This window comes from Vanacampus margaritifer, chromosome 18 (assembly GCF_051991255.1).
Source record: "Vanacampus margaritifer isolate UIUO_Vmar chromosome 18, RoL_Vmar_1.0, whole genome shotgun sequence".
Taxonomy (NCBI): domain Eukaryota; kingdom Metazoa; phylum Chordata; class Actinopteri; order Syngnathiformes; family Syngnathidae; genus Vanacampus; species Vanacampus margaritifer.
In genome coordinates this window covers 16,333,765-16,358,977 of record NC_135449.1, presented here as the reverse complement: position 1 = coordinate 16,358,977, position 25,213 = coordinate 16,333,765, and the positions used below count along the sequence as shown (strand labels likewise).

The window sequence follows — 25,213 nt, the reverse complement described above, 5'->3', positions numbered from 1 at the left end:
CCATCAATTGTGGAGCCAGGCCGGGCGTTTCCTCCCCACGCCGTGACCTCGCTTATTTTGTGCTCCGGTAGGAAATATTAATTCCTTTTTAGTGTTAATTGTTGCCAAGACCTTTAACTCTTTGACTGCCAGACGTTTTCAGAAAAGGGATGCCGTGGGTGCCAGCCGATTTAAGCATTTTGACTGATCTTTCAAGGTCCACAGAAAATGTTGTGTTTGAACTATGGAAACACACATACTACCAAATGAAAGATTGGACTCTCATCTTTCATCAGAAAAAAAAGTTTGTTTCTTCCTTATTCCGTTCTTCAGTAGTCAACAATAGAAAATGGTTAGTTTCACAAAAATGCTCTGTTTTGAAATAAAATACGGAAAAATCAAGCTTTTTGTGAAACGATATTATTTCATGCACTCTAGTGAATTTGACACCTTTTTTTTCTCCCATGAATGATGCCACAAACACCTAAACAGTGCTTTACTTCTGTAAAACACTACCACCAACAATGAAAAAGTGTTTTTTGATAGCAAAATACTTTTATTTACATTCAACAGTGTAACAATTTGACAAAACAATTTGGCAAACTATTTAAAAATGTGTGCAACCGTGGTACTATTTACAATTGTGTGGATGTTTCAAATACAGTTATTCTTTTTGCAACACTCCCCTGCGTGCAAGGGAACGCAGCAGGATTTGCACAACAGATTAGTTTCACTGCGATTGCTCCTTCCCGTGCAGACGCTACACTTTCTTGCCGGTCTTTTTTTCCGGGGAATAACAAGTATATACTGCAGTGTGTGTTCGGCCATGTTGCCATCAAGTCTACTCTCAGGATCATGATACGATGACGTTACGGTGGTGTTACGTCTGGCTTCCTCGTGTCCTTCAGTTCCTATACCGGGTAGTAAGAGGTGTTCTGATCCATCTTATCCACTCCATTCATGGTGGCATCGTAGTCCAGAACCAGTGTCTTCTCCGTCATCAGACTGTACGCACTCCTCCGATGAATATGCATTGGACTCGGGGTACTCTTCGTCGTCCGATTGAACGTCCGCCTGTGCAGAAGTGCTCGGTTGTGCTCCGCGTTTTCCGGCGTTAGCATCGCTAGCCGGTGAGGCTTTATGACGTGATCATAGCCGCCGCGTCAACGCTTCCAACTTCGGCGTCAACCTCGGAGTCACCATCATCATCATCATCATCATCATCGGTGTCATCAATGTGCTCTTTAGCATTGGTCGATGCTTTTCGTCTTTGAAAAAAATGCTCAAGCGTGAGCTGCTTGCAACCGGTCATCGGTTGTGCTCCGCGTTTTCCGGCGTTAGCATCGCCAGCCGGTGAGGCCTTATGACGTGATCATAGCCGCCGCGTCAACGCTTCCAACTTCGGCGTCAACCTCGGAGTCACCATCATCATCATCGTCGTCATCAATGTGCTCTTTAGCATTGGTCGATGCTTTTCGTCTTTGAAAAAAATGCTCAAGCGTGAGCTGCTTGCAACCGGTCGCCATTTTCGCTTCCTCAGCCATTTTCCCCTCAACACTCTAGCTCCGCCTCACGTCTTCTACTGTCGCCTACCCAATCTTGTCCAAAGAGAGTCATCGCTGCCATCTAGTGCCCAAAAATAGGCATTATACTAACTAGATCTGATTGATACTTTCAGCACAGCTGGCCAAGGCTTTCCTCCACCCGTTTCCAAAAAAAACATAGTGAACGTCTTTTAACGTCTTTGGCAGTCCTCCGTAGGATTTTACTAAACATTATTTAACGTTTTTGGCAGTCAAAAAAAAATCTAATTAATTTAACTTTTCTTCCAGTGTGGCGCTTTTCTGAGCCATACTGCTGTCTTGGCTTTTATCATTTCTTAAAGTGGATTTTAAATACTGGTCACAAACCTGACTTCACTCCTGTTTGGGCGGCGACTTGGGTTGGCTGCACCATTTTGTCCGACCCAGGCGAAGTGTTGCTGCTGCTGGGCCCTCCCATTTTATTGAATATTTTTAATCTGTTTGTATTGCCTATGTTCTATATGAATATTTTTTGTTAATCAATGTATTTTTTTATTTTGCTTCCTTAACATTATCATCGGCATTTTATTTATTGTGTTGAAGGTTGTTGTTTTAATTCAATTGGTAGATAACTTCGGGTAAAGTGGTGTGAGGACTGCCTGGATTGTTTGGCTTCTTTTAATTGTGTTTTTATTGTTGACAGGTAGTCAGCAGTCCCATACCACTTTCTTTTGTTGTTAGATTTTTTTAAATTAAAATTTTAATTTGTTAATAAAATTACAATGTTTTGGAATTACATCTTGTCCTGTGGATGTTTGAACTGCGTGCCTTTTATTTGTGAAGTCTGTTTTATACTCCTGTTGTGCAAGTCCCCAGGTGGCGTTGTCCCCATTACCGAAAGCCCACTTTGCCACATATACTAAAAGTTTACATACTGTAGTACAGTGGTGCCGAAGTTCGGTTCTCGAGGACCCCTATCCAGCCTGTTTTCCATGTTTCCCTCCTGCAGTGCAGCTGAATCTAATGGTCAGCTAATCAACAAGCTTTGCAGAAGCCTCATAACGATCCTGATCATGAATCAGGTGTGTTAGTGGAGAGAAACATGGAAAACAGGCTAGATAGGGGCTCTCGAGGACCGAACTTGGGCAATGCTGTAGTTGTATATACTTATAAAGCACTTGCTAAGGAATCAAAATTAGAGGTTGCATTTATTTATAAAGCCCTGAAGATCATGTGGCTGGATAGCCTAGAGGTTAAGCTAGCTACCTTTAGTACTAGTGTTTGCTGTTTCGATTCCTGTGAATTCATACCTGGGCTTTTTGCTGTGAATTAAACTGTGACAATAAGTGTACCACAAAATATAATTTTAAGTATACTTCATACAGTACTTAAATATACTATAAAGTATGCTTAAGTATACTTATTAATATACTTAAGTATACTTTTAAGTGTACTAAAGTGTTCCAATTTAGTCCCAAGGAGTTTATTTAAAGTTTACGTTTAGTACAAGAATAAGTATACTCTGAAAAATAAACTTAAGTATACTTAAGTATACTCTATATTATGTACATAAAGTATACTACTTTTTGGTAAGGGTTCCAAATCCAGGTCCAGAAAGTAAAAATAGTTTGGCTTTGGCCCAAGGTGCTAACTAGCTAGCTCCCATGGTGCTTGTTTACAGGGAGCTAGCTAGCTAGCATCAGGGGCTAAAGCAAAACTGTGGCAAGGTTTTTACTTTCTGGACCTGGATTTGTACGGAGCCCCTAAGGTGACATGGTATGGAGAAATTATTGCAAGAACGCAAAAGTTTTGTTGTTTTTTTGCGAGTGGACGCCTTTTTGTTTAATTATTCATTTTTTTACTCGATGTTCTTCCGGGTCAGCTTGGATCTTGTTGCCTCGAATGCGCGGGTGAAAGGGGGTGGCACCATAGTAGATTTGAGTCTCCAAGGTTCCAGAAAGGGGCTATGGAGGAGGACTTCGAACAGTTATTGCGTTTTTTTGAAAGCCGTGCTTTATATCAAGTACAGATTTTATATCTTTGTATTTTAAAAACATTTTGAAATAAAATTAAATTAAGCTTTCCCACTGCTTTACACGCTCCATCCTCTTCGCTTTTGGTCACACCGAAGATGACCCGGAAGTACATCAACTCGTTATAAATAAATAAATTGCGTCCCCAAAAACAAAAAACTTTTGCGTTATCTCGCAACCATTATGAGGTAACGCAAAGGTTTTTACGAGGGAACGCAAAGTTGTATATTTCCCCTACCATGTAAATTTAAGGGCTGCGTAGATATGCCACCTCTGCTTCTAATTAAAACCTAAAACTACCCTGATCATTAGGTTTCAATCGGACTTATTCAATTTCTTTGGACACAAATTACTGAACCCCGAATCACCCCCCCCCCCCCCCCCCATTTTCATTTGGAACAAATTACACAGCTTTAGCTAAAGATATTCCCCAAAAGTACGATACTACTACCAGAACCCTTCACTGTGGGTTATTTTGATGATGTGAGCATGGTTTTTACAATAGCAAGTATTTTACTGTTCAACTTTCAAACTATGGCCCCAATAACCCCAGCATACACATTAAAATTGAAGATAATTGTCCCGCAAACTTTACTGCTATCAAATCCATAATTCTTCCTTTAAGATGCTCTCCTGACACTATGACTGTTAGCTTTGTGGCGTCACAGACAGCTTTCATCGTTTACTGTCTAGACACATGAAAGCAAGTGAACCGCTCTGATATCAGTCCAAGACAGAGAAGAAAAAAGAGAGCAACCAGTGCCACAGATAAATGAGAAAGCTGCGAAGTGGGAACCCTCTGTCATAGGCACATGCTTCACACAGCCTGAATAACAGTAGTTTTGTAGGGCATTAATCTGACTTACAATGGACTACTGTAACTTTTGATGTTACACGGGCTGCATAGGAATTAAGCACTTGAGTTTTAGGGGTGTGCCAAAAAAATTCTCATTTAGTACGAATCAGAACCAATTTTATATGTCCCAAAATCGTTTTTATTAAAATTATTGTAGTTAAAGAGGACATGAAGGTAGTGTGAGAGCAGAGGATGCAGAAGACAGGGTTAGATAAAGGAAACTGATTCGCTGTGGCGACCCCTGAAGGGAAAAGCTGGAAAGAAAAGAAGAAGAAAAAGGAAGAGCATATGCCGGTGAGTAATGTTAAGATGCTTTTCTATACAATCCTAAAGTGTTTTGTATGAATAGCCATTCTTTTGAGGGATAAAAGTGCCTCGAGTCTCATGCTAATTAGCATTAGCGAGTCAGACTGAAGTAGATCATAGTAATTCTTTGCTCATCTATAAATTGAAGAAGAAATCATTGTCAATCAAATCATTTTCAATTTAAAATCGATTCTGAATCGAATCACAGACCCAAAAATCGGAATCTAATTGTTAGACAGTCAAAGATTCCCAAACCTATTGATTTAGTTTTTGAAGAACGTCAACCAGAAATCTTCAAATGTGGTGGATATTGTATGACATTGTTGAATATTTTTCGGTATTCGATAATGTTGAATTATTGAATTGAAATATTCAGTGGAATACGATAAATGAGACAACTCCACACAGGAAGGCCAGAGTCACGATTCAAACTCTGAACTTCACGGAAAAGCAGAAAGACTAACCACTCGTTTATTATATGTTAGGATGCTTTCAATGGACTGGTAAAAAGTCATACGCAGTTTCTGTGAGGGGTTGTTGTTTATCAGACTCTTCAGTCTCTGCTGCGCCTGTTTGATGATGGCTCTGGTGTTAAAGTTCCAGTTCAGGTCATCCTTGATGTGTGCGCAGAGGAACAGTTAGTTAGAGACTCTCCACAGTCTATGCCAATGAAAGAGGCTGAATGTCTATTTTTCCCTTTTGTGAAGCATGTTATTGCCTCAATTATTTGAATTAGGTATGTCCTGATCCGATCACGTGATCGGAAATCGGCCCGATCACGTGGTTGCTGACTTGATCGGAATTGGACATTGTCTTTCGATCAGGACTCGGATAAATGTATGAAGTTATTTTTTTAAATAACTTTTTATTAGATCTGGATTTGCACGATGGCACAGAGTCACTTTGCAACAGTGACACGATGTGCGTAATGCCATCGAGCGGCGCGGCTAAGCAGGAAATAGTGCCAAGGTATTTGAAAGTAGATGATCATAAGTTATCATCTTTAATGCGTAAAGCGGAGACGGTGCGACTTGCACAATGTGGAAAGTGAGCATTTCGTGTTGCGGAAAGGATATACAGTAGATGCGTTGCACGCTTCATGCTGCTGTGCTGCACTTCGCAGCCGGGCAGCCGCACCGCCATCATGCGCTGGATACTATGGACGTGCTTCGAGTCCTCCCCGCGGATCCGGCTGCGGACGTGTTTCATTTCCTCCCCGTGCAGCTGAGGCGCCAGGTGGAGCTCTGCAGTAGCGTTAGAGGGACCCCAGCGCCTAGTCTAGTTTAGCCTAGCGCGAATCAGCAGGGTTTGACGTTCCTTTGCGGGGTCGCTAAATCCCCCCTGAGCCGACAGTGTAGCCTGGTGCGAGTCCAGACCAGTCAGGATAAGGTAAGATTAAATACATTTTGCTTGCTTGCAGCCATTTGTTTATTGTGAAGTTGGCTTGTTTCACGCTTTTAAACGGCTACAGTAGGTTCTCAAAAATAAAGCTCTTGCGAAAAATTAATATACTGGTTAATAATAGCCCTTCGAGTAGATGTGCCAAAAAAAGGGGCTTTAAATGTTTTACTTAGTTTAACCACTGTCCACTCACCATATAAAAGGTGTTGGGGTAGTTTAAAAAAAAAAAAATAAATAAATAAATAAAATCCCCTCAATAAAATACTGAGGTATCGGATTGGGACTTGGAATCGGCTGATCTCAAAATGAGGTTCCTCGGACTCTGGTCTTAAAAAAGTGTGATCGGGACGTCCCTAATTTGAATGGTGCCGCTCCACATTGTCCCAGTATGTAGACTCATCCTCTCAGACAGATCGATGCAGATAGATTCAGTTAAACACAAATCAGACAAAACTGACGTGATGCACATCTGGACCAGTTTCGTAAAGCATTTGGGGCCATATTCAAGCACAAATGCAGAGAGATGACAGGACACAAATGGGTGAATATAGCCCTTAGTGATTATTGGTATAGGTGCCACTGGGTAATAGTCATTCATGTTGTTACTGATGTTCTTGGGGATTTCGGTGATGATGAAGGGAAGGGACGATGGCCTGACTCGGTGGTGGTGGTGAAAGTCTTGGTGAATACTCCAGACAGCTGAACTGCAAAGTCCTTTAGCACATGTCCAGAGCCGCCAGGATTCCCTGGGTTCACTCTGTACAGTGTTCCTCTCACCTGGTGCTCCTGTACTGTACTGTAAAGAAGGCATTGGTGCTGTAGGCCGATGGTAGTGATATGGGAGCCTCTGGTAATGAAACCACAAAAAGGGCCAAGAAGTAGTTTAATTGGGACCAGCCATCATTGGCTGACAGGCTGCTGGCTCTATAGTTCATTACTTGTGACGGCAAACAAAACGTTACCAACACAAATCAGCATTCTGGAGAGCTGAGCAATAGAATCCCTACTAATAGTTGTATCTCTTACGTCCGTTTCCTCTTTTATGTCTGCTTTCTCTTATGACACAATTGACCGGGATGACGAGCACAGGTGGACATGATAAAACTTGACCAGACATCGACAAAGGGAGACACAAGGAAAACATGATAGATAAAAAAAAATCCAAACAAAACAGATCATGACAGCATCCACTGTACATACTGTACTTTTATGTTATAATATGATATATATGACTAATAAGGCTCTCACTTTACAAGAAATATTAATAAATGCATTGTCTCCACACTTTGTGAGTGTGAACTGAGAATGTGGTGAACACCTCAGCTGGACATCACAGTTTGCGTTGAAGTCTGTACATTTTTACTTGAGTTGCATTGTAATTGTTATAGTTTATATTTCACAGAAAAGTTGTTTCGTGTTTTATAAGTTTTATATCTGTATTATGGATTTTAATTAGTTTTGGTTGTTAACTTGTTTGTTCTGTGAAGTGTTCGGCCATCAGGCTTAAATATTAACTCTCTCAATACATATGACGCATCACTACGTCATAAGAGTCATAGTCACCGCGTACACATGACGTATAAATATGTCATAAGCTTTTTTTTATGCACGAGTGTACAGGAATACTGACGGAATAGGCTTGACTGCAATGTTATTGAAATGAAACGGCCAGCAGGTGGCAGCAAGTATAAGATCAGCCAGTATCACGCAAGGATCTTGTTGCAGAAGAAGAGAAACAGGAAGTGTAGATTGGGACTGGGAGTGTCCTCTGCCACTACTGCGTGTAGTAGAACAGCGGGGAGGAAGCAGAAAATGAGCCATCAGCAGAACAAAACAGTTAACCCTGCAGGATTGCTTTTCGGCTTATCCCTCATCGGGGCATCAAAGCATGACGGCGGCGATCGAGTTGCTGCACGTCCAGGAATGACGCTTCGTTTGTGGAGCGAACATAACAAGCAACCATCGAACGATGATCCGTGGGGTTAACGGCTCGTTTCGCCGGTTACGTCGACCTCTGGACGACTGGATGCTGTGGCAAACCTGCAGTCACACCAACCTGTTTATTTTTATGTGCAATAAATTGTTATTTTATTATCAAAAGCACTTTTTGGAATGTTGTCTTATTGCACGAAAACATTATTTAGATCAGCGGTGCCCAACCTTTTTTGACACAAGAGCTCCTTTTCAAGTCGCCAATCTCCGAAGATCTACCACTTCAGCATCAACATTGCAAACTCACACACATCTTTTCCAACCTGCTGTAGCTAACCTCCCAACAATTTTTTATGTTTTTACAAACCACTAGACATCAGACCACGCTCTTTTCATCTCACACTTGCAACACACACTTGGCAAACGGCATTTTGAACAATAAACATAACCAACCTTAACTCTTTGACTGCCATGGACGTTAAAAGACGTCAAGTAAAAACCTACGGAGGGCCACTAATGACGTTAAAAGACGTCATCCAATTTATTTTTTTATTTTTTTTTGAAACGGGTGGAGGAAAGCCTTGGCCAGCTGCTGTGAAAGTTTCAAGCAGATCTAGTTAGCCTAATGACTATTTTTGGCCCCTAGATGGCAGCAATGACTCTCTTTTGACAAGATTGGGTTGGCGTCAGTAGAAGACGTGAGGCGGAGCTAGAGGGGACAATGGCTGGGGAAGGGAAGAAAACATGGCGACCGGTTGCAAGCAGCTCACGGTCGAGCAGTTTTTTTCAAAGACGAAAAGCATCGACCAACGCTAAAGAGCACATTGATGACGACGATGATCATCATCGATGATGATGATGGTGACGCCGAGGTTGACGCTGAAGTTGCAAGCGTTGACGCGGCGGCTATGACGACGTCATAAATGTTCACCGGCTAGCGATGCTAACACCGGAAAACGCGGCGCACAACCGAGCACGCTCAGGCGGACGTTCAATCGGACGATGAAGAGTGCCTCGAGTCCAATGCATATTCATCGGAGGAGTGGGTACAGTCTGCTACTTGCTATTCCCCGGGGAAAAAAGGCCGTCAAGAAAGTGTAACGTCTGCACGCGAAAGGAGCCATCGCAAGTGAAACTAATCTGTTGTGCAAATCCTGCTGCGTCTCCTTGCACGCATGGGAGCGTTACAAAAAGAAAAACTGTATTTGAAACATCCACATAATTGTAAATAGTACCACAGTTGCACACATTTGTAAATAATTTGCGAAATTGTTTTGTCAAATTGTTACACTGTTGAATGGAAATAAACGTATTTTGCTATCAAAAAACACTTTTTCATTGTTGGTGGTAGTGTTTTACAGAAGTAAAGCACTATTTAGGTGTTTGTGGCATCATTCATGGACAAAAAGAAGTGTACAATTCACTAGAGTGCATGAAATAACATAATAAAGCTCTTTTTCTCCGCTTTTTGTTTCAAACATTTCGGTGAAACTAACCATTTTCTATTGTTGACTACTGAAGAACGGAATAAGGTAGAAACAAACTTTTTTTTCTGATGAAAGATGAGAGTTCAATCTTTCATTTGGTAGTATGTGTGTTTCCACAGTCCAAACACAACATTTTCTGTGGACCTTGAAAGATCAGTCAAAATGCTTAAATCGGCTGGCACTGGCGACATCCCGTTTCTGAAAACGTCTGGCAGTCAAAGAGTTAATATGAAACAAACTGGAGGGGGAAAAATAGGTACAAGTGTATCGCTGAGTTTTAAAAAAGGAAATCACTTCCTACCTTAGTGGGAGACCTGACATTGGGAGGAGGCAGCTAGCTTCTCCTAAAGAGGAGTATAGGTGCTGGTTGCAAGGTGTAGGCAGGCAACAAGGTAGTCACCAGTCATTGAAGCATTGAAGAGAGGCAGTTTTGTCTCACCAACAAATCCCATGAAAACATAAAAAATATCTTCACCTCTTCTGTGTCTTTTTAATGGCAAAAAATGAGTAGCTCTTCCTTGATGCTCATGTCTTCGAAAACCATCCTGATGAAAACACGTAATTGTGCCACAGCCGTCATATCAGTCAACTCCTCAAATTAGAGGGAAAAGCACACACACCTGTCAATGTCCTTCCGCAGCTGCTCCTGTACATCCACAGCCATTTCCCCACATCGCCTTGTAGTGGTGTTGCGGGAAAGTTGCACTTCGTTAAAGGCTTTTAAAATCTCAGATTTATTTTTAAAGTAATCAAAATGGCTATCCGCTGCGTTAAGGTTTTGTTAACAATATCCCCATCTCTGAATGGCTTCTTGTGTTTAGCAAGAACGTAACTTACGCAATAGGAAGTAATAATTGCAGCTTTAGTATTGGCCTTTGGTTTTGTGAAAATTGCTTGCTGTGCTGCAAGCTGTGCTTTCAAATCCCCCACTTTTGTGGCGCGTAATGCGGTCTCTGCCGGTACGTCCTTCTCGTAGCTCCCGTGTACAGTTTTAAAGTGCAGCTCCACATTTTCTTTCTTCGCCAATGCCGCTGTTCCCTTGCAGATTAAACAGACGGGTTTTAAATTATAATAAACAAAAAATGTATCTTCCTCCCACTCTGGGTGAAAATTATATGTTTTTTTTCGTTTTTCCGTCATTTTAGTGCTCTGTTGTGCTCTGCTGCTTGCTGCTAATTACTGCTGACCACTACTCACTTCCGTCATGCACTACCTTGGGTTAAAGGTGACATAATATATATATATATATATTTATAATTGTAATACTTTTTGGAGGGAATGTGTAATATGGTGCGCAGGGGCAGTTATTACAAAAAATAAATAATAATAAAAATATTATAATAACACAAGCAAACTTTCTCTCTCTCACACTCTGTCATTTAAGATCCACATATTGCTTTCTCAATCCATTTGTGACTGGCTTTGTATACTTTTTGTATTGAGCTCTGCCATTGTGTGACGTATCGCCTCCAAGTTTGTCGGTTGCCAGGCCCTAACTTTGGAAAAACAATTATCTTGTCAAATATGCAAACTATAAATTATTTTGTCATGCTTTATTTTTTGGACAATGTTTAAGTACTTGACTTGTGACCCTTTTGGGCATTTTATGAAATTACCTCACATTTGGTCTTTACGCTCTTCTAATTCTCATCAGTAGCAATCATTTGTCACATAGCAAAAAGCATCACATACATGTACAGTAGGACATTCACAGCAGTATGTTTAAACCAAAGTAAGGTTGCATGATTAGAACATAGCTGCTGATTGTGTACAAAGCCCATTGACAATAGCTCAGCCTTCACAAAAGCCTCTAAGTTTCTCCAGAACACTGACAGTGTTTGAAAAACCCAGCATTAATAAAACTCATCTGAATGTTTCACATTTCTAAGAATGTTTCTTGCCCGCCTCCAGTAAGTCAGATGAGGAAATGGTTGGGCTTTTGGGACGTCCTCAGATAATGTGGCCTGTTTTTCTCTTGTCTCGCCCACGGATGCAAAAATGTTTGCACATTGTGGTGGAGAAGCAAGGCTTGAGTGAAAGCCCTGTATAAGAGAGGGGAGGAGAGATCATTTGGGGCAGTGAAGATGGTAAGACTGAGGAAGAAAAAGAGAGACAAATAAGGATTTTAGGGATAATAGATGGAAATAGTACAAAAAGAGGGAAAAAGTGAAAAAAGAATAAGGGACTAGACAAAGTGCCATTTCTGCAGAAATTGTGTGGGAATGCTGAAAAGCTGAATGCTAAGATTTGAATGTATGTGCTTATGAAGTAAATTGAAAGATAAATTACTAAAGTACTAAAATGTGGTGCCTGATATAATAATAATAACTAGAAAAATTCCCGCGGAAATTTTGAATGGGACTGCTGACTCTTGTAAATGAGCTGAACAGTTTAAAATTTAAACCACTGGAATCGCTCAAGAAATGTGGAAGTTAAACATAATCAACATCAACTAAAAATATCTCACTGTCCCTTTAAGAAAAATGCACTTTCACGCACACACATTTGACTTTGTAAATGAGCTGAACAGTTTAAAATTTAAACGACTGGAATCGCTCAAGAAATGTGGAAGTTAACCATAATCAACATCAACTAAAAGTATCTCACTGTCCCTGAAAATGTATTTAAAAAAAATGTAAATGAGCTGAAGAGTTTAAAATTTAAACGACAAAAATCGGTCAAGAAATGTGGAAGTTAACCATAATCAACAGAAACTAAAAATATCTCACTGTCACTTTAAGAGGGCACACACATTTTTGACTTGGAGCCGTCACGCGCCCCACATTCCATTGAGATTGTATGAGAGACGCACCCCTTGAACAAAAGCATCTCACGACTTAACGGTTCGAGATACAGATTCAAGAAATGGCTCGTTAGAACGGCAAGGGTTTGGGGAACACGAGCATGTTCTCATTTTTTTAATCGGATGAAAAATGACCAAATGAGAGCAGGTTGAAAACTTATGATTTATCAGAAATGAAGAGCGAAAGGCGCCTGAATTTAACATGGAAGAGATAGGCGAGTTCGTCCGACTTGTCCTCGCATAAAGTGAAAACAAAGGTACTAAATGACACCTTAGCCAAATAAAAGTTAGTTTGTCTGAAAGAAGACACTCGTGACTACAAAATGTGAGAATTTGATGTCTAGTGAGCAAAGATTGTGCCCATGGTGACGAGTTGAAGTGAAACTTTTGGAAGTACATTTATTTGTTCCCGCCACTCTAAAGTTAATTGCTCCACTCTGGCACTTGCAATACACAACAATGGGAGAAGGCTATTTGTCTGCTGTTTGCTCACTGTCTTTGAACCCGCACAGAGGGGAGAGCTTACATTCCTTAAAAAAGATTTTGACACTGAGCTAAAGATGGGAAAAATTCCTACAAAATGAGCTAAAATTCGTATCGGTCGGATAACGTATGCGTGCGCAGCGTGTCTTGGAAAAAGGTGCTTGATCTGTAATTTGTTCCCCCTTTCTCCATTCATTTCCTATGGGAGTTTTTGGGGAATTGCGTCGCCATGGTAACTCGGAATTCCTAGAAAAGTAATGCTGCACCGAGTCAGATCGAGCCGCATCGTTTGATACCTCATTTGTCCCGGTGCGATCTACGGTACGGGCCGCATTTAAGCGGAAAAATCGGTGGAAGATTAAAAAATAAAAATAATAAACCCATTTTTCTAGGATAGTAATATGTGCTGCTTGCTACGCTCAGCAGTCCCATAATAATAATAAAGGATAGAAACAACATATATGGGAATATAAAATGACCATGGAACAGAGAAGGACAGGAGGAAGTGAAGAATATGAAGGACTATCGGAGAAAAAGAAGACGGAGAAATAATTAACAGAACCTACTCAGAAAACAGCAAAAATAATAATAATAAATGCATTGCTGTACAAGAACGATTCAGGCACTCATTGAAATACTTGGAAACTAATATCATTATTCATGACAATGACACACAGTATCAGTATGTGTTAATTATTCACGATTTGTGTTTTTGTGAATTTTTTTACATTACATTTGTTTCATGTTGTCTTGCACTCCGTGTTCCTGCCCTGTCTTACTCGTTTTTTCGTTTTATTGTTTCCACCTGTCCTCGTCAGCATAGACTCTTGTGTCTACCAATCAGCATACTCAACCACTTGTGTCCTGTCCAGGTGTATCTCATTGTCTCCTCAGTTATCTTCTATTTATGCTGCATTCAAGAAAGGTGGGAAGTCGGAAATATCCCACTTGGATTCTTCCATTTCCGACCTTAAAGCGTTCACGGCAAATGTAAATGACAAAGATGATTCCGATAAATTGTTTGTTGTTTTGGTTAACAGTCAGTTGAAATCACATTGGGTAACATAAAGTTTCAAACAACATAATTCATGTTATAATCAATCAATAGATAAATATGTTTAGAATATGTGTAAATTATGTTTTGCCATTCACGGTCTTTGTCTCTACGGGGTTTGCCATTGTCGAGTGATTTAAACCGGTGAAGTCGGGGTCCTTTTTTTCTGGACTTCCTAACTTTACGAGTTCAAATGGGCATTCGCGTGCATACTTCCTGGTATGAAGTCGGAAAAGTACGACTTCCCACCTTCTTTGAATGCAGCATTAATTAGTTCCCTGCTTTCTGTCACTCTGTGTCTGTTCATGGTTTATTTCTGTTGTTATTATTATGTATAGTTCCTATAAAGATGCCCGATACCCGTACGAGTATTTAACTCTTGAGTAGTCACTGCCAAGCACCGATACCAATAGTACTTTTGCAAAATGAAAAACAAACAAAAACAATGACATAATTTTTAACAAAGACCTCTGGATCCCAATGTAGCAATTTTATTTTATCAGTAGTTAATATTCCAATTGCATTCTTCCGTCCGTCCGTCCGTCTTCTTCCGCTTATCCGGGGTCGGGTCGTGGGGGCAGCAGCTTTAGCAGGGAAGCCCAGACTTCCCTCTCCCCAGCCACTTCAGCCAGCTCCTCCGACGGGATCCCAAGGCGTTCCCAGGCCAGCCGAGAGACGTAGTCTCTCCAGCGTGTCCTGGGTCGTCCCCGGGGCCTCCCGCCGGTAGGACATGCCTGGAACACCTCCCCAGGGAGGCGTCCAGGAGGCATCCGAACCAGATGCCCGAGCCACCTCAACTGGTTCCTCTCAACATGGAGGAGTAGCGGCTCAACGCTGAGTCCCTCCAGGATGACCGAGCTTCTCACCCTATCTCTAAGGGAGAGCTCGGCTACCCTGCGGAGGAAACTCATTTCGGCTGCTTGTATCCGGGATCTTGTTCTTTCGGTCACGACCCACAGCTCGTGACCATAGGTGAGGGCAGGAACGTAGATCGACCGGTAAATTGAGAGCTTTGCCTTTCGGCTCAGCTCCTTCTTCACTACAACGGACCGATACAGCGTCCGCATCACTGCAGACGCTGCACCGATCCGCCTGTCGATCTCCCGCTCTAACCTACCCTCACTCGTGAACAAGACCCCAAGATACTTGAACTCCTCCACTTGGGGCAGGATCTCATCCCCGACCCGGAGAGGGCACTCCACCCTTTTCAGACTGAGGACCATGGTCTCAGATTTGGAGATGCTGATCCTCATCCCAACCGCTTCACACTCAGCTGCGAACCGCTCTAGTGAGAGCTGGAGATCACGGCTTGAAGAAGCCAACAGCACCACATCATCTGCAAAAAGCAGAGATGCAATGCTGAGGCCACCAAACCGGACCCCCTCAACGCCTCGGCTGCGCCTAGAAATTCTGTCCATAAAAGTTATGAACAGAATCGGTGACAAAGGGCAACCTTGGCGGAGTCCAACCCTCACAGGAAACAAATTCGACTTACTGCCGGCAATGCGGACCAAACTCTGACATCGGTCGTACAGGGACCGAATAGCCCGTATCAGGGGGCTCGGTACCCCATACTCCCGAAGCACCCCCCACAGGATTCTCCGAGGGACACGGTCAAACGCCTTCTCCAAGTCCACAAAGCACATGTGGACTGGTTGGGCGAACTCCCACGAACCCTCGAGGACCCTCCTGAGGATGTAGAGCTGGTCCACTGTTCCACGGCCGGGACGAAAACCACACTGCTCCTCCTGAATCCGAGTTTCGACCTCCCGACGGACCCTCCTCTCCAGCACCCCTGAATAGACCTTACCTGGGAGGCTGAGGAGTGTGATCCCTCTAAAGTTGGAACACACCCTCCGGTCCCCCTTCTTAAAAAGGGGAACCACCACCCCGGTCTGCCAATCCAGAGGCACTGTCCCCGATGTCCACGCGATGCTGCAGAGACGTGTCACAATTGCATTCTTATCCGTTAATTTTTTTCCTAAACAACCTTAAAGACTCATCTATTGTGGTGTTTTTCCCCCCTTAATGCACTGTAAAAAAAAATATATATATATAACAGAATTTTACTTTTAAAAATTTATAATAATTATAATATAATTTATAGAATATTTTAAAAATATCATTTAATTTACAATACAATACAATCAATTCCAATGCATTATTTAGTAATTTTTTACTTCTTATACAGTATATGGGTACTGCACTGTAAAAACCAAAAACTACTTTTTATTTTAAAAAAATTCTGTATTTTAAAAATATCATTTAATTTACAAAAATGAATTCAGATTTTACATGTCAAATGTAAAATAACATGAAATCACTGTAACTGTAAAAGCACACAATATTTCTTTTCTTTTACAAAAAAACTCCATTAGAAATACATATATTGATTGTTAAAATATGTTTACAAATGTATCATAATTTCACAAATATTTATCTGTTATTTAATGGGATAAAATGTAAAATTCAATTGTAAAATTGGGGGAATTTGTATTTTTGTGACAATTTTTTTTCACAAAAAAAAATGGTGCTTTGTTTTTCAGGGTAATTTTATTTTTGACTTCTGAACTCTAAGTGACTTGTTGCGGACTCAATAATGGCAGACTATATCATTTAATGGCTCAGTTAAGGTAAGTATACGAACATTAGTGATGTGCCCAACTGTGCCGAGGTGCCGATGCGTGTGCCGAGTAAACGGGAAAAAAAATCTGCAAAGCGCGCATCGAGGCATGTGTTGGTTACGCGTTGGTTCAGAAGCCTCGGAACGCTTGTGGCCACGCCCGAAGCCTCGGAATGCTTGTGGCCACGCCCGAAGCCTCGGAACACGCGTTGCTACGTCCGAAGCCTCGCGAGACGGGCTTCCTACGTCATCGCCAACACATACAGTAGTTTCGCGGGTGATTCGACATAAAATGGCGCACCGAGACGACAATGAGCTCCAGGTGACACTGACACACCGAACTCGCATCTTCAAACCTTAATCGGATTCGCTTTGCAATGGACGCACCCGCAACGACAAAGAAGAGAACATCCCCTGTCTGGGATCATTTCGAGCAGATCTCTCCTAAAAAGGTACAAATTGTAATAACCAGTGTGAATATATATTGTGACACAGTGTATCCCTCGTTTTAATGTCTTTCTTCTACTTGCTGGTATTTCAAAAGGTGAAGTGTAAACTTTGTTCCAAAGAACTTGGGTACCAAGACAACACTTCATCCATGTTGAGGCATTATAGGGCCCTGCATGAAAATAAGGAGACAACTCCAATAGTACCACGCCCAGGTAAGCCATTTTTCAACATGCAATGAAAAAACAGCATAGCCACCATGTATATTTGAAATGTGACAGATTAAATGAATGACATCTATCATTAATAGGCCTAATCTGTTTCTGTTAAATTGCAGTAGATAAGAATGCAGTGGAGGAGGCATTGATCAACATGGTCATCGAAGATTGCCAGCCCTTCAGTTTTGTGGAGGACACAGGGTTCAGGAAGCTTATCCAAGCTTTCGACCCTACATATGTTCTCCCCACCAGGCAGGTGTGTATGAGAGCACATGAATCATTATTCCCTATTCCCCCCATAACTGCTCTTCCAATAGTGTTATTACTCCTTTCCTTTAGACATTGAAAGCCATGGTGGAGGAGAGGTACCAGCAGGCAAAGGAGAAGGCCAAAGAGCTTGTGGCAAGGTCCTCTGCAGTGAGCATTACAGCAGACTTGTGGACCAGCATCAACACAGATGCATACCTGGCAGTCACTTGTCATTTCATTGATGAGCAAACCTCTCTGCACTCAGCTGTGTTAGGTGTGCTCCATTTCCCTGACCGCCATACAGCTGAGAACATGGCTGCCGTTAAATCGGCACTCATGGCACAATGGGGTATTGCCACCAAAGTTACGTGCCTTGTGACAGATGGTGCAGCCAACATGGCTGCATGTGCCAGACACCTTCACACATTAAATCTCATAGTGAAGAAGGCTCTGGCAGAGAACACTGAGCTGTCTGAAATCCGTCTTCAGTGTAGGAGTATAGTTGGATACTTCAAAAGCAGTACGACTGCAAAGGTGAATTCCTTTATTACACAGCAGTATTCAAATTAATGCTGAATGACTTTAATAATGTTTTGTTTCCCATTTTATTTTTTTATAGACAAGGCTGACACAGGTGCAGGAGCAAATGAAGCCTACAGAGCCTGTGCTGAAGCTCATTCAAGAGGTAACTTGACATCCATAACTGCTTCCACTCTCCTTTCAAACAATAATGACCTTTTATTTTCAGGTGGAGACACGCTGGAACAGCACCTTCCACATGCTGCAGCGCATGTACAACCTCAGGGAAGCCGTAGGAGCAGCCCTGGCAGGCCTTGACACTGACATTACCCCACTCACATCCCAAGAGTTGAGGCTCATTTCTGAGAGTCTGCAGGTGCTGTCCCCATTCAATGATGCCACCGTAGAGCTCTCAGAGGAGAGGAGAGTGTCTGGGTCCAAGGTCATACCACTTTTGGCCATGCTGCACCACACCTTGGAGGATGACATGGGAGCCATACAAATGGAGCAGAGCAAAGCAATGGCTGAGTGTCTTAAAAAGCAACTGAGGGACAAGCTCTGCAAACTCCAAGCCATGAGCATCATGTCACTGGCAACACTGCTGGATCCCAGGTTTGTATCGGTTGTCTGTTTTTCTCATCTGTCTACTAGTACCAACAAATGAGCAACTGCCTCTTGTTGAACAGTTCACAACTGCAATGAGTCTCATTGTCATTTGCAGGTACAAGAAGATAGGCTTCTTTAGCCCCCATAAAGCAAAAGAGTCTGAGAGGAGGCTCACAGCGGAATGTGCGACAGTGATCCGGCAAAGGGCATCTTCCCCCTCCTCCTCTTCATCAACACAACCGGACACATCAGAAGCTTCCCAGCCTGTGGCGCAAGGTAATATTCGACACATTCTAATGGTGTTAATTGAGCAATGGGAAATGAGCGGCAGTGCATTATTGTGGGATAAGGCATTATTTTGCTCCCATCTCTACGATGGGCAGCCAGAACTGCCTGTTGGCTGTTAGTCTGTTTGTTGTGTCTTAGGTGACAAACTGTGGCGGCGATTGGACCACACAGTCATGCAGAGGAGGACCCAGAGTGATGCAGATGCGACTGTGGAGGTCCACACTTACCTGGGGGAACCGAACATAAGCAGGGTGTCAAACCCTCTGGACTACTGGGAGGTGCACAAACATCTCTACCCAAACCTCTACAAACTTGCAATTACATTCCTCTGTACCCCGGCCTCATCCGTCCCTTGCGAAAGAATATTTTCGAAAGCAGGAGAACTCCTTTGTAAAAGAAGAAACCGTTTGAAGCCCAAAACTTTGGAAATGCTAATTTTCCTAAATAAAAATGAATGAAATGTGTTCCTTGTTTATATGTAAATGTCTAAAAAAACAAATAGAGCAATCATTCTTTCAAGTACCACACGCACATTCATTCACATCACAACTCCCTGCCCTTTTGACCCCATCAAATCTATGGTATCATTTTAATCACTCTGTCTGTCATGACATTTATTGTCCACATGATGGCGCAATAGAGCAAATGAAGCCTCATGATGCTTCGGCCCAGGAGCGAAGCATTTGGATGGAAGGCCTCATTGCTTCATGATGCTTCATTTTCCCATCACTAACGAACATGTCTATCGATCGGCGGTTAGTAAGCTAACAGTTAAGTTTCTACGGAAGGGTATTGCATACGGGAAAGTTCCGCCATTAGTGAGTCTGCAACAAGGTACTTGTAGTAGGTAGTTCAGAGGTAGTAAAAAAAATAATATTTTTTTCCCATTTAAAACAAAAAAACATTTCCCCCCATTTTTCCAAATTTTTTTTCTGTTTTTCAGAGTAATTTTCCTCCTGTTTTTCTAAATATTTCCCCCTTTTTCAAGAATATTTTCTCATGACAGAAAAAAATGCAGTAAAACTGAAAAAAAAAATTTTTTTCAGAAAAACTGGAAAAAAAACACACACAAAAAAAAGCTCCCCCCAAAAATTTATCAGAAAAACAGGATTTTTTTTCCCTAAGTGAATGTGATACGCTTCTGTAATCAGAAATCACAGATTGAAATTTAGTAAGTGAGGCATGTGGCATTTTGACTTAAGGTCAAGGTGACAAACTTTGGTTCTTTGTCGACTAACTCACACTGCAGGGCGTGATGCCCAATTCGGATTTTTTGGCGAATCCGATCTTTTTATGTACCGTTCACATTACAAAAACAAATGCAACATCTAATGTGAATGCAACGTGCCCGTGATGCGACTCGCATGCGCAAAGAACTCATGTCTAGTGGCGTACACCCAAAACAACGACGTCACGTTGCAGTGTTCACGGAAGTTAATATTGCCGCCAGCCTAGCCACTGAGGCAAGCGTCTTTTATTAGTGCCATATGCAAATTTAGCTGTGCCAACGCACGCTACAGATTGGTGGACTGTTTTCGTGGACGTGTTAGGAGTTCGATTCATATGTCTTGTCTGCATCATTATGCAAATTCAGCTGTGCGAACGCCCGCGCTCCTGGTTGGTGCACCGTTTTTACATTCGCTCCTGATTGGCTAATGTCCTCGGCTTCCTCGTGCATCAGTTTTGAATGTGCTGTTTACAAACAGCAACAGAAATCCGTCTGACTTATTTTTTCATCTCATGTCGCCAGAGTAGCAAGGTTGGAAGAGGTAATTTGCGGGAAATGATACTTCTCAACCTACTAATTTCATTGAGATGTTTACCGAAGATGACGTTGCGTCATCGTCGTTCGCGCTGAACCGTCTACAGGGCTGAATTTCTACTATCACCACATGTCAACTTCATGCTTCATGTTTGAATTGTGATTAAATTAAAGACAAATAAAAATGTAACACTGTTACTGAAAACAGCTTTGTATATATTTTCACAGACGTGCCAGTAGTTTCCCTTCCAAGCACTCTCTCCTCTCTCTTGAGCTGCAGTGTGAACGCAGCCTAAATGGGTTCAGCATAACCTCTATGGAAGCAAGGGGATAGAATTGGGGATACAGTAAATATGCAGGCAGGGAGTGAGCAGAATTACTTTGACAGAAGGAAAAGCAAGAATAGGAAAAAAACAACAAAATAATAGAAAAGACTAAATGAAAGAAAGGGAGGAATAGAGTCAAAGAGAGTGTAAAAATAAAAAATAAAAATACAAAAGACAAAAAAGATCAAGTGATCAGATTAGACAAAAAAGAAAAGAGGGGTTGTTGCGTTATTGATATGGTCTTTGGGGTTTGATGGCCCAACACTCGGCACGCCCACACCACGCCGGCCGGCCGCTCGATTACCAGTCTTGTATTTCAGCAAGAGCTCCAGAGTCATCCGGGGGTGGAAAGCAGCGGGGGCCACGCTCCCCTCCAGCTTCTTCATCAGAAGATCAATCAACATTTCTCTGCTGCAAACACAATCCCTCGGTGTGCTACTATTTTTCTGCTCAATTTAGCCCCCAATCTGCAGGATAGTTCAACTTGTAATTAAAATGTTTCGTCTTTCTTCTCGATGTCACCAGGGCTCCTGAAGTTTTTGGACTGAAAGAAAAACACAAATTTGCTATACTGTACAGTAATTAGACTTTATTTATGCATTTTATTTTATAAGGAACTGCAGGATATAAATGAATGTACTATCACGCAAAGACAATAAGAACATTACTTCAACTTCTTTCCAATTTACCATAAATAAATTATTAATTGTAATTAATTCCACTTTGTTCAATTCTTTGAAAACTGTCTGCACTACTATTTTGAATTGTAGTTATTTATCTAATAGGTAGCTGTTTTATTGTATTCTTATTAATCTTTCATTCATAATATTGTGTTTTTACATAACGATTTGTGTTTTGTAAATAAATGAATGAAATGATAAGAGAAAATTGCTTTTAGTTTCATGTACATCGTTATCTGGTGGAGGAAAATATGGAAACAGGCTGGATAGAGGCTCAGAGGCCAAATAAAAAATATTGTATTAACTAGTTTTACCCCTCCCACATGCTTTAACACATTATAACAGATTAAAACACCTAATTTGACTAACTCACAAACATATTTGAAGAGAAAAACAAATTGTAAGCATATTATAAAACAAAATACTGTACAATACAGCATCAGTAGCAGCATCTGTGTTCTTTAAGTTGAACACTATGGAGGACCAAAACTGCCAAAATTAAAAATAAATAAATGACTAAATAAATCAATAAATAAATGGATATAAAAGTATAATTGAACATTTTAATTAAAAAAATATAAATGAAAAAATAAATATATCCATGAATAAATAAATAAATAAAAGCAAAAAAAAATACAAAAATATAAAAACAAGATTCAAAAAATAAATATAAATATAAAAATAAATGTTGAAATAAATACAAAACTACTATTTATTAGTTTATTTTTGCATTTATTTCGACATTTATTTTTATATTTTTATTTTTTGAATCTCGGTTTTTATTTTTGTATTTATTTTTACTTTTATTTATTTATTTATGGATAAATATTTTGTTTGTTTTTATTTGAATTTATATATTTTTGTAATTATTTTTTTAATTATATTTTTTATATCCGTTGTTATTTATTTATTTTTCATTTAGGCAGTTTTGGTCCTCCATAGAACACACCCTTAAGTATCTTCCAACTCCAGTAAATTGAAATGTCTGTAGAGATCATACTACTGTATTATTATGAACCTTTCAGTTTTAAACGCACTTCAAAACTGAAGAAATAAAAAGTTACCTAAACCCTATAAAAGAAAATTAAGTGGTGCCAACATGAGGATGGCATGGAAAGACATACAGCAAATAAAAAATGAACATCTTTGCCCTGCTTTCTTTTGCTTGATGTTGTCGTATATTGTTTGGATGCCATTATGTCTGTCAGGGTCTGTCAGTGTCCACCCACATGCAGTAGTTTCCACTGTCACCCCAAATTGCCAAAACCCCCCACTCCTCCCAACAGTCCTCCATCCCCCTACCACTCCTTCCCCTATGACGCAAGCACACACACACACACACACACACACATGCTCAAGCTGACCATGTGGGAGATGTCTGACTGTTTGGCCAGCAGATTTTCTTTCTTTTTGGGGCCGTGGGTGGTTTCTGTTTTTCTTGGTAATTCAGTGTAGGTGGCTCTTTTCTCTATTGAGACTGACCGCTACTTTACAGGGCAACTCGGATGAAACAATGGTGAGAAGAATCCTTGTAATTATTACTGTAAAGCATTTCTAATTATTTTGATAATCGATTTATCGTTTAAATAGCTTGTGTTTCAAATTTCAGTCTCTCGGCAGTAAATCTTCTGTAATTCATGTCATCCTGCATGAAAGCAGACTGATTATCTTTATTGCTCTTTCAAAACAAGAGTCCATTACTACCACGGCGTATTAGGGCCACACATAAATATATATTTTTTAGAGGGTGGGGTCAATATTCCGAGAAAAATACCTCGCAAATTTGCCACTTTATGAAGTGGCATATTTGCGAGAAAAAATCTCAGAAATTTATGAGAAATACACGTAGCGTAGTACTCGGGTGTTTGTGCCAATACTTTTCAGTCGGGTTTTCAAATAAGGAGATAGTAATTGCTTTAGCAGAGATTAACCATATCATTAAGCATTCGCTCTTTGAAGCGTTGGGTGCTGCCAGCGACAAAGATGCCTCACTTTGGAAGGTCCACACCCTGAGGATCAAGCATTTAAGTTAATTTGTTCAAATAAGTATTTACTTGTACCTTTATGTTTCCAGAATTATTATTTACACATTCATACATTTTGGTATTTTTTTGTACAAGTAGCTAAGTTGATGTGTCGAATCTGCTGCTCTCCGTCATTCACTTGCATTTACCTAAAGTATGCTAGCTTCTGATTGGTTAGTATTAGTCAGCTGATAGGGGATCAGGAAGTGTTGTCCCTCTCGCTGCCGTGTATGACGAGTAAAGTTTAAAATAAGAATAAATCCATCTCCATCCTGCCTTTTCATTTTATAAACAGTGTCCCATTAACCACCAAACGAATCCTCACATTAGACTATAGCTACGCTACGTGTATTGATCGTAAGTTACTGAGTCTTTTTTTTCTCTGAATATTGCCCCCACCCTCTAAAAAATATATATTTATACATGGCCCTAATACGGTGTCGTACATTACGTTTTTTTATGGTTGCTATGAATATTTTTTCTTTTTTCTTTACAATTGCTTCAGCACAAAATTAGAAAACAGGGCTCGGACTTTGAAAACGTGTGCTTTGGAATTTCAAGGAAATGACATTATGATGTGCGTCTGTGTCTAATGTATGCAAATGTATTTAATGCAAATCACTGCGTATACTGTTCTGCAAAAAGTGTGAGGCTTACTTTGTGTTTATAGCGGTAAAAATCTGGTCCAACTTTTTGCGCCTTGAGTGTAAGGTGTTGATAATTATGTACAGTAATTCCTTTATTTTTAGTGTATTATGCAATCATAAAAAACTGTCAAGCTTCCGCCATGTAGACCACGCACCTCACCTGTGCTGAATTTAAAGCGAATGAGGGTGGGTCAGCTGTGTTTCGTCCCACAATGGTGCAAACGCCAATTTCTAACTCCACCCATCTACGAAAATGCTAAAAGAAAACTATTCCCATTCACATTTAGACTTGCGCTAGGCACAAAAATATTGCTGCGTTATTTTATGTAATTTCTTAATAATCAAATGTCATTCAAACTTATTTTTAAATTCTACTGTATTTATTTTTTTCACACAAGTTAAACACAAACTAAATAAAGGTGCTCACTGTTCCAATACTTATGTAGGGGAGCAAAGGTACCAAACGCCACCAATTTCTCTCCAAAAAGAAATGGCTATTTTATTTTTGGAATGACTCTCTCATGTCTGGTGGATCACAGGGGAGCTGCCAAAGATCAGCAGGTCAGAATTAATTGGTATCCACTCATTAAAGTGATCCCCTGTCTCAGTCATTAGACTGAGCCAGGCTCCACCATTGACATTTGACTTGTGTACCATCATCAGAAACATTAATGCTAATGTCCTGGAACAGCAGTCTTTTAAATGCTCTTAATATTGGCCTCATTAGAGGATGGAAGGAGAGTTCATATTCATCTACTGTACACATATGAATACTGTGTGTTTATGTGTGTTTCCACAGTCTTGTAAATATTTATTGTTAAAATTAGAAATGTATTTGACTGAAAGTAATATAAAACAATTTGTTACCTTCTATGGTCCCCTGTCAACAGATCACTAGCACATGTGTGCACATGTAGTCATTCATTTTGGGGACAATCAGTCACGGTTCTCGTATATACTGTATGGC

The 25,213-nt window shown here is 40.7% G+C and overlaps 1 protein-coding gene across 1 annotated transcript; it reads left to right on the top strand.

Annotated features, from left to right (window-relative positions):
* Positions 1–12,338: 12,338 nt before the first annotated feature.
* LOC144037897 (zinc finger BED domain-containing protein 4-like) lies at positions 12,339–19,271 on the top strand. The gene is made up of 8 exons (XM_077549778.1): positions 12,339–16,932; positions 17,025–17,142; positions 17,265–17,401; positions 17,485–17,928; positions 18,014–18,079; positions 18,143–18,525; positions 18,635–18,795; positions 18,946–19,271. The coding sequence occupies exons 1-8, from the start codon at positions 16,858–16,860 to the stop codon at positions 19,263–19,265; spliced, it is 1,704 nt and encodes a 567-aa protein (XP_077405904.1). The 5' UTR covers positions 12,339–16,857; the 3' UTR covers positions 19,266–19,271.
* The last annotated feature ends 5,942 nt before the right edge of the window (positions 19,272–25,213 follow it).